Source organism: Urtica dioica, chromosome 12 (genome assembly GCF_054948205.1).
Source record: "Urtica dioica subsp. dioica isolate 48M chromosome 12, U.dioica_male_clone48M_v1_H2, whole genome shotgun sequence".
Classification (NCBI taxonomy): domain Eukaryota; kingdom Viridiplantae; phylum Streptophyta; class Magnoliopsida; order Rosales; family Urticaceae; genus Urtica; species Urtica dioica.
This window is the reverse complement of record NC_142767.1, coordinates 6,004,667-6,015,160: the sequence shown is the minus strand read 5'-3', so window position 1 is coordinate 6,015,160 and position 10,494 is coordinate 6,004,667. Positions and strand designations below refer to the sequence as shown.

The following is a 10,494-nucleotide window of genomic DNA, read 5'->3' as shown; positions in this document are numbered from 1 at the left end:
AAGGTTTATCCATGTGATAACGATATACCACGCAACACGGGGTACTACTAACATTAGTTAAATTCTACAATATATCTCATATGGTACATCAGTTATCTGTAAAACAGAAATACAGCGCGATTGAGATAAGCATTATTTCAATCTTTGCTTGAAAATTACATCTATTGCAGTTTTATGTAGCATAGTTGTTTAAAGTCTATTTTATGATGCTTGTTTTTTTTTTTTTTTTTTTTTTAATAGAAACTGAAAAAGTAAAAAAAAAGTTTTATGTGTACTCTCTCTATTAGTAAATAGATAATGCAATAATTTACAATATATAATTTAAAAGGGTAAGATTCATAAAAATTGAATATAATTTTAGCTTTTTGACTAACGAATTTTTTTAAAAAATTAGATGATATTTTAAAACTATAAGATGTATTAAAAAAATTACGGGACTCTTCAAAAATATAAATATAGTTAAATATCGCCTATATTTAAAACTTCGCACTAAACATCGGATTTGGACTACTTTAATATATATTAAAAACTTTTGTTTGATTTTTTGTTTTCATCGGGGCTACGGTCTACCTAAGTGTAATAATTTTGTTATGTAATGTGACCAAAAAAAAAGTTTATGTTAAATAACCAAAATTCTGGAGCATCGCTTCCATCGGCAATGGCATGGCATGAGTAGAGGAAGAAATGCACAAACCCAAAGCGGCCATTGATTTTCTCCTCAGCCGCACTAAACACTTCTCTTCCTCCTTCTCTTCTTCGCATGGAGTCTTTAGGGCAAACAACAAGCAGTTCGCTCTTCTTCTGTTGCTTCCCCAACACTCTTCTTCACCCCTTTCCCATGGCAGTTTTCTCGTCGCCAGCCGCGGTTTCTGTGGCTACACCGCCGAGCAGTTCTCCGACGACGAGTATGACTGCGATTACGATAACCAGCAGGTTTTTCCCGACTTAGTATCTGAAACTAGGTTTTCAGTTATATATAATTTCATTTGATGCAGTGTACTTCGGTGCCTATAAATTAAAATGTTTATTTCTTGGGAAATAGAGATAGGACAAATTCGGAAATCCATGTTCCTTATTATTTGTTCGTATATTAGTTTATAGATGCTACCGAAATTTTGTTGAGTGAGCTGAAGCTGACCACGGCTTTAGACTCGTTTGATCAAGTTCTCTCTGAGTGGTACTAAGAAGTCTTATTGTTGATATTTAATTTGGTATGTGGATTTTTAGATGTCGTCTTCGGTTGCAAACATAGATGAATGGAAATGGAAGCTCGGCCTTCTGTTGCGCAGCGAAAAGGACCAAGAGATTCTTTCCAGAGATAAGAATGATAGAAGAGACTATGAGCAATTGTCGAACCTTGCAAAAAGGATGGGACTTTATAGGTGGGGAAACACTGCTTACCACCATTATCTCTTTGTCATCGTGTTTTAGTTATCATTTCTAGGCGTGATCGGTGAGCGAGAAGAAACACTTTGACTGATTCACTGTTGTTTGTATCTACAGTCAGATGTATGGAAAAGTCTTTGTTGCCAGCAAAGTTCCTCTTCCTAACTACAGGCCAGATTTGGATGATAAGCGACCACAAAGAGAGGTACTTGATTGATTATACTGTTTCACAAGACTGATCTAATATCTCAGCACTGAGAGGTTGAGAACTTTGGTGTGTTATAATTTGTGCAGGTGGTTATGCCGCTAGCTTTGCAGAGGAGAGTTGAAGGTTTATTGCAGGAACACCTCGATCGGGCCATGCTGAGTTATGGGAATGAGAAAACCAATTTGGAAAATAATGAAAAGGCTGCCAAGTTGGTCGAAAATAAGAACCTTGATGAAAACCCTGACTCGTTCCTCGACCGGTCTGTGATGGAAAAGGTCCTTCAGAGGAGGAGTTTGCGGATGCGTAATATGCAAAGAGCTTGGCAGGTGCAGATCATTTTGTCAATTTTTCTTTCTTTCTTTATTTGTAGTTGATTTTAGGTTTTCTTGTGGTCTAAAATGCAAAGTGTTTATGATAAGAGTCATTTTTGTCATTCTCTATTTTCTCTTCTTTGTTTGTGTTAGACTGTACTGATTTGGATCATAACCCCGAAAGCAGATACACTTGGTTAGACTCTTTTGAGATTACATGTAGATGGGATATGTTTGTTAATACAGATGATTCTCGTTCTCTCGCTCTCTTTCGATGGCAAGGAGGTTGTAAAGTTTTTAATAGTATATAAAGAACCAGGATTTTACTCTATCATAGACATTACTATTTTAAGAAGTAAAATAGTATCCCTTTATATTTTTCTAAAAATACAAGGATTTGAGCCAAGTAAGACTCCGTGATTTGTCTATAAAGTTATGGTTTCGTGTTATCTCTTTCTTTTCCCTATTTATTTATTTATATATTACCTTTCTCCAAAGGAATCACCAGAAGGTAGAAAGATGATGGAAATCCGGAAATCGCTCCCTGCATTCAGGGAGAAAGAGAACCTACTAAAAGCTATTGCAGAGAATCAAGTAAGAGCCAGGAGTTTGTTGCATATTTCAATTGTGTTTAGCTTACGTTCTGTCGCACTTCAAAACCTTGGGGATTTCATATTCTGAAGTCAATACACATCTGTCTTTTGTTATGTAACTTATGTTCACTTACATTACCTAATGAGTTCTCTGCCTAAATTGCTGTAAAAATAGGTCATTGTTATATCTGGGGAAACTGGATGTGGGAAGACTACCCAACTTCCTCAATATGTGCTGGAATCTGAGATTGAATCAGGACGAGGAGCGTTCTGTAATATCATATGTACACAGCCAAGGAGAATTTCGGCTATGGCTGTTTCAGAAAGAGTGTCTGCAGAGAGAGGAGAGGCTCTTGGGGACACTGTAAGTTATGTTTCCCTCGGTATAGACACACGCGTAAAAGCTAATATGAATAGGAAAAAAAAACTATAAAGAACTGTCAAAATTGGATTAGAAGCATTTTTCTTCTCAGACTAGAAAATATATAATGAAATCAAAATCTTTATACATGGTGCAATGACACAATAGAGATGTTTGGCAGATCGGTTTCAAAGTTCGATTAGAGGGAATGAAAGGCAAAAACACCCAATTGCTCTTCTGTACGAGTGGTATATTACTTCGACGTTTGCTGAGTGATAGGAACCTAACTGGGGTTACTCATGTTTTTGTCGATGAAATTCATGAGCGCGGAATGAATGAAGGTGGGATTTCAGGAAGTTGAAGGTTAATGGCTAATTTGCTAATGCAGGTTAACAGAGGGTCTAACTTTTTTCCTCCTGCAACTTTTCAGACTTTTTGTTAATCGTGTTAAAAGACTTGCTTCCACGCCGTAGGGATTTGCGACTAGTTTTAATGAGCGCAACTCTCAATGCTGAGCTATTTTCTAATTATTTTGAAGCGGCACCGAAAATTCATGTCCCGGTAAGCTTAACATTTGGTTTATTTCCACATTTCGGTATCCATAGATGTGTGATATGAGATAAATTTATTATGTATTCCATTAGTTATTCTCTTTGTTTGGCATTGTTAATAAGTTTAAGGCAGATATTCAGGAGAAAATAGAGAAAGAGCTGATGCGATTTTTATGTCATGAAACAACTGTTTACCCTAGGTTATTAGTTGGCATTTAATGAAATTTCCTATTATTAAAATTTTTTTACTTTACTCAAACGCACAGTCATACATATATGTACATGCATTGATGTTGTAATATGCATATTTGCTGTCGTGACTTTTTTTGGCATCTAATTGTTGATCATCTGTGCTATTTAGGGCTTCACTCATCCAGTACAAGCACACTTTCTTGAAGATGTACTGGAGATGACTGGATATAAGTTGTCTTCTATGAACCAGATTGATGACTATGGCCAAGATAAAGTGTGGAAAACAGATAAGCAGTTTACTCCACGGAAAAGAAAAAACCAAATTACCACCCTTGTTGAGGTTTGATACAATTCTATCCTTACACTTATAGAATAAATGATAGTTACTATAAAAAGCTTTCATGAGCCCTTGCTGATGAACATAGCACTAGGATTTAGAAACTGGAAAGTAGGCCACGAATTAGCGTTGGCTTTCTTCTGGTTTGGACTTAAAGTGGGACAGTTCTTAACAAATGAGGCTTCGCCATGTTGACATGCTCATCACTCATCATTATTTTCACTCAATACCTCGTTCTGCAAGCTCAAACTGGATCTTATTTTATAGTCTTCTAAAAATTATTCTGCCCATCTCTTTTGGGTGGTACTTTCTTTCTTACAATGGAGCTGCATTGATGCTATCTTTCCGACAGGGTGTTTTGGATAACTCAAATTTTGAGAATTATAGTGCAAGGGCGCGGGACTCTATATCATCTTGGGTCCCTGATGCGATTGGATTCAATCTTATAGAGGCAGTTCTATGCCATATATGTCGAAAGGAACGCCCTGGTGCTGTTTTAGTGTTCATGACTGGGTGGGAGGATATTAGCAGCTTGAGGGACCAGCTTAAAGCTCATCCTCTTTTGGGTGATCCTAACAGAGTTTTACTTCTTGCGTGCCACGGATCAATGGCAACTCACGAACAGGTTTGTAAGTTTTCAGTCCATCCTCATGTGTGTTTGTAGTGGTGGTAAAGTATATGAAGCACAATTTATTTATTTTGTTTTTATTTTTGAAGATACAAAAAAGGAAGAAAAAAAATTTGGGTGACGAAAATTTCAAATAATAAGATGTTAAAGCAGAATTTAGAATCCCTCAAAGTACTTTCATGTTGGACTTAATGCAAATGGAAGTCTGAAAAGAAAAGTGTTTGTCGAGGTTATTAGCCATTGACTTCCTTTCTCCTCAAATTTGACGACCATGAGCTATTTTATCGAGAAGATATTAGGCCAATCCTGATGTTGTTCTTACTTGTGCTACTTATCATTTCTTTTCTTTCTTTCTCAACATGGGTGAGCGAGCAGGACTTCTATTTTACATGACCGACATATCGTGCATCGACTAAATTTCTTGTGATAGTTGGACTTATTAAAATTAGCCAGTAACTTATGTAGAAATTGCATGCAGAGACTTATATTTGACCACCCACCTCCTAATGTGCGCAAAATAGTTCTTGCGACAAATATGGCCGAGGCAAGTATTACGATTAATGATGTTGTTTTCGTGGTCGATTGTGGGAAAGCGAAGGAGACAACATATGATGCTTTGAATAATACCCCTTGTCTATTACCATCATGGATATCTCAAGCATCTGCTCGACAAGTAAGTTTTTCTTTTACCCACTCATCCACTTCACCTAAATATATGGTCATGTATTTTTTTCCCTCCCCTTCCCGTTTTTGTTGTGGCGTTTTTACTTTTTAGTGATCAAAACTAAAACCCTGCAAAATTGGTGGTTCATAGAAATCAGAAACACACAATTTTCCCTGAGAACGAGTATCGACCGACTTGTTAGTATGTTGTTTTCTGGCCTTAGATTAAACGAGCTTTCTTGGTAGTTAGATTTGTGTAGCTTGTGCTCTGATTCCGGAAAAATTCACGACATTATGTGAAGGAAGTAGGCATTTTGATTGAGCTCCATCTACAATTCATATTAATATTGGAGATGTCCGGATGGATTTTGTTGCAGAGAAGAGGCAGGGCTGGACGTGTGCAGCCAGGTGAATGTTACCATCTCTACCCCAGATGTGTTTACAATGCTTTTGCAGAATATCAGCTTCCCGAACTCCTGAGGACGCCTTTGAACTCTCTCTGCTTGCAAATAAAGAGTTTGCAGGTTGAAAGTATAGGGAAATTTCTCTCTTCTGCTCTGCAACCGCCAGAACCACTAGCTGTGAGTATTTTTATTTTTTATGAATCGAACGAAATTGAAAAGAAATTATACGAGAGAGAGAGAGAGAGAGAGAGAGAGAGAGAGAGAGAGAGAGAGAGAGCTTTGTGTTTTGACATTTTCACAAATATCAGCTCGTTATAATCTATCGTGTTTGGAGTAAGTGGGTTTTGTTTTCTATTGCTTTTGTATCCCATTAATTATCAGTTGGTAGCTAAATCTAAAACTGTATCGGTTGACAGGTTCAAAATGCCATTGGTTTTCTGAAGATGATTGGGGCATTAGATGAGAACGAAAATTTAACCCATCTTGGTTAGTTTGTTATTCGATAAAATGCATGACCTCTGATTATGAGTACTTTGACCTTAATATTTGTCATTTCATGTGGTTAACCAGGCAAGTTTTTGTCGGTGCTGCCTGTGGATCCCAAGCTAGGAAAAATGCTGGTTATGGGTGCTATCTTTCGTTGTTTCGATCCTGTTCTGACAATAGCATCTGGACTTAGTGTCAGAGATCCTTTCTTATTGCCTCAAGACAAGAAAGACGTAAGTCTGTGACTTAAATCCATAACTACTCGCTACTAGCTTGTGCTTGTAAGCATGTATTCGATGTTCAAAAGAATATTACTTGTGATATGAGACAAACTCATAATCAACCGTTTTCTTTGTGGTTCATTCAGTTAGCTGGATCAGCAAAGTCTAGATTTTCGGCGAAGGATTACAGCGATCACATGGCACTTGTCCGAGCATACGAAGGATGGAAAGACGCTGACAGAGAGGGATCAGCGTACGAATATTGCTGGAGGAACTTTCTCTCGGCACAAACACTTCAAGCGATCCATTCTCTGAGGAGACAGTTTAGCTACATTCTCAGCGATTCCGGTTTGATCGACTCCGACGAAAGCAAAAACAACCGATTGAGTCATAACCAGTCGCTAGTGCGTGCAATCATTTGCTCTGGCCTCTTTCCCGGCATAGCCTCTGTTGTGGTAAAGTCCTACTACTCGAAGAAATTCTTTCTTGTATACTTGGTACAACACTTTTTTGCTGCCGTTGCGATTTTGTATTTACCATTTATGTGCAGCACCGAGAGGCATCTATGTCTTTCAAAACAATGGATGATGGGCCGGTTCAACTGTATGCGGTGAGTGTCAGTGCTTACACAAGGTTTATTTGCTGTTATGGACTTGTTTGCTTAATTTATGACTGATACAGAACTCTCTCTTTGCTTCAGAATTCTGTGAATTCACGTTACCAAACAATTCCTTACCCGTGGTTGGTTTTTGCGGAAAAAGTAAAGGTCAATTCAGTGTACCTACGTGACTCTACTGGCGTTTCTGATTCAATACTTGCCCTTTTTGGTGGGGAATTAGAGCGGGGTGTGCAGGTAATTTTCTACGCTCAAGATGATTTATTCTATCTATAATATTTCTGAGAAATCTCGTCTAATATACTTATTTTTCTCGTTGGTTTTTAGGCTGGGCATTTGAAAATGTTGGCTGGCTATATTGAATTTTTCATGGATCCTAATTTAGCAGACAGTCTTTTAAAGCTCAAGGGAGAACTGAACATACTTATTCAACGGAAGGTAAGATAGAACCAATAAATGAAAAAAAAAGATAGCTTTTTCATGTTGCCCCTTTTTTAAAACATTACTAATTCTGATCCTCTGAACATCCAAATTCGTGCTCCGACCTTCTCACCGAACATTAACATTTTTATTTTTTGTTCTTTTGTGTTTCTGCCACAACATAATCGACATGGACGAATGATTCAATTGCAATTATATATATATATCACTATCTTTCCCCGAATAGCTTCACCCCGTCGGAGGGGAGACTCTATATTCTGCATCATCTCTTTTGGTTCCTTATGTTCATCTTACTCATCTCATTACCAATATTGTCTTTTAGTTCAGGAGAAAGAAAAAGACATTGTCAGTTATATATATACTAGGCAAAAAAAAAAAAAAAAAACTCAATAGAATGTTCTGTAAAAATGGTTGTGCAGCTTCAAGATCCGAGCCTGGACATTCACAAGGAAGGGAAGTACCTGATGCTGGCAGTCCAAGAGGTGGTATCGGGGGACCAATGCGAAGGGAGGTTTGTGTTTGGGCGGGAAGGCAAGAGGAAGAAAAGTGTCGACAAAGAGAGGTTCACGAAAGACGGGACTAACCCAAAGACCCTCCTTCAGACCCTTCTCATGAGGGCCGGGCATCACCCTCCAAAGTACAAGTCCAAGCACCTGAAGACCAACGAGTTCCGAGCCCTCGTCGAGTTCAAGGGCATGCAGTTCGTGAGCAAGCCCAAGAGGAACAAAGTGCTGGCCGAGAAGGACGCCGCCATCGAGGCCTTGGCCTGGCTCACTCACACTTCCGGCGATGGCGACGGAGGCGGAGAGCCTGATGTCACTGACAACATGCTCAAACTCTTGTCCGGTCCAAGAAAGTCAAAACGCCGATGAGGTGAACTTTCTACTTTGCTGTTCTTGACTTGTTGACCAGTACGTGTACTCTTACCGGTGTGATACTTGTTTAGACAGAAAGAGGAAGGCCTTTTTTTTTTTTTTTTTTTTGTCTCCACAAGAAGGCCCGGAATTCTCTCTCGGTTAGAGAGGATTTGTAGTTCATGCGTCTGATATATACCGGGCCTATTACAGATGATGCATAAAGTAAACTGAACATTTTTTGCTCTGCCGGGATTGTTGCCAGAATATTTTGGGGTAGGTGTATCTTGAAGAGAGTAATTAGTGGTAATGTTAAATCGGAATTTTGTAATTCATTAGATGATAATCCATTTTAGAATGCTGTACATGAATATGTAATTTTTGTTTACCTTATAGCTATCGAATGTTTTGGATACTAACTTATAGTTTGAAGGAAATCAATTACATTTTTGCCCGTCGCTTTTGGATCGATAAAGACTTAAGGGGTTACTATGAGAACAAGTATGGGTATTTGTGTTAGTGTAATTATCTAACTAAACTTTTTGTCACAATTGCCAATCAACACTTCTAGCGTCACATTTCTCAAGTTTAGGTCCCAACATAAATAGCTGTGTAATTTCTTCATTCAAAGTGGTTAACCAAAATTGCATCAATTTGTTATAAGTTGCAAAACTAAAAAACTGCTCCTTGTGCTTCGTCAAGTATATATATATGTTCTTCTAGTGTAAATATACTTGATCTTATTTATTAGCTGCCATGTGTCCATCCCTACTAAAACTAGACGGCTGATAATTCCGGCGCAACTTAAACAAAACAATATGTATTTATACCATCGAAAAGAAAACTAAACAAAACATTACGATAATTACGCCTTAAAAATGAATATATAAGTGTATAAATCTAGAAACATTAAGCATGCTATTTCCTCCTTTAATAAGGCTTTAGGACAATTTTTTTTTTTATTTTTTATTTTTTTATTTTATCAACCATCATAATTCTGAGGCATAACTTAATTTCCATTTTAGCTTGAACATGTTTCCAGTAAGATATTGACATGGCCAAGCCATATACTTACTAAGAACATCGAGCAAGCAGTAAAGTTCATAATTCACAGGCATTTCTTAAATATAAAAATAAACTGCGTTGTGTCATCACAAAATATAGTACCAATCATAAAAGCAATTAAATGAGAGAATAACTCAATATACACTGCTGAATATATTTTTATTAATTGTCATTTGAATAGATACAGACTCTCTTTATATAGTATACAACCTACACGTTTATTAGCTAATATATAGGAAACTAACTCCTAGTCTCTAGGGATTTAATAACAAACAGAGAGGACTAATTCAACTATCCGTAACACTCCCCCTCAAGCTGAATGATAAATGTTTGTCATTCCAAGCTTGTCTATTAGTCGCTCGAATGCTGGAGTGTGTAGTGCTTTCGTAAGGATATCAGCAGTTTGTTGAGTAGTCGGAATATAAGACACTTCGAGAACTCCTTCATCAATCTTTTCCTTTATGAAATGACGGTCCACTTCCACATGTTTGGTACGATCATGATGGACTGGATTATGGGAAATAGAGATGGCTGCTTTATTGTCGCACCAAATAGTCATCGGGGTAGACATCGGAATCTGCAACTCCTGTAACAACTTCTTCAGCCACATGGCTTCGCATATGCCCTGAGTTGTGGAGCGGAGCTCAGCTTCTGCGCTGCTACGAGACACCACTGGTTGCTTTTTACTGCGCCAAGTAACCAGGTTCCCGAAGACAAAGGAGCAGTAGCCGGAAGTGGAGCGACGGTTAATCGGGCAGCCTGCGTAATCAGCATCCACAAAGACTTCAACGCTTCTGGATTCCCCTTTTCTGAACATAAGACCTTTACCAGGTGTAGCTTTCAGATAGCGGAGTATACGGTGCGCAGCATGAAGGTGGCTTTCCGACGGTGAGTGCATAAACTGGCTAATGTAGCTGACAGCAAACGAGATGTCTGGTCTCGTATGTGCTAGGTAGATGAGTTGACCGACTAGACGCTGAAAACTCCCCCTGTCGACGGGTATACTCTCGGTGGAAGTATCTTGCTTGACAGAAGGATCCATCGGTGTTGTGGCAGGCCGTGCACCAAGGAAGCCAGTATCTTGAAGTAAATCAAGAGTATATTTGCATTGAGACACGCTGATGCCGTCTTTGCTACGAGCAATTTCCATTCCCAAGAAATATCGGAGCTGACCAAG

The 10,494-nt window shown here is 38.3% G+C and overlaps 1 protein-coding gene across 1 annotated transcript; it reads left to right on the top strand.

Moving 5' to 3' along the window:
* The first annotated feature begins 576 nt into the window (after positions 1-576).
* On the top strand, positions 577-8,710 carry ABO6 (DEA(D/H)-box RNA helicase family protein). Its single transcript, XM_089602682.1, has 19 exons — positions 577-933; positions 1,228-1,382; positions 1,504-1,591; positions 1,681-1,920; positions 2,404-2,499; positions 2,674-2,862; positions 3,041-3,200; positions 3,290-3,420; positions 3,772-3,942; positions 4,292-4,564; positions 5,046-5,240; positions 5,608-5,811; positions 6,051-6,120; positions 6,205-6,353; positions 6,488-6,796; positions 6,892-6,951; positions 7,042-7,194; positions 7,285-7,395; positions 7,818-8,710. The coding sequence occupies exons 1-19, from the start codon at positions 685-687 to the stop codon at positions 8,268-8,270; spliced, it is 3,456 nt and encodes a 1,151-aa protein (XP_089458808.1). The 5' UTR covers positions 577-684; the 3' UTR covers positions 8,271-8,710.
* The last annotated feature ends 1,784 nt before the right edge of the window (positions 8,711-10,494 follow it).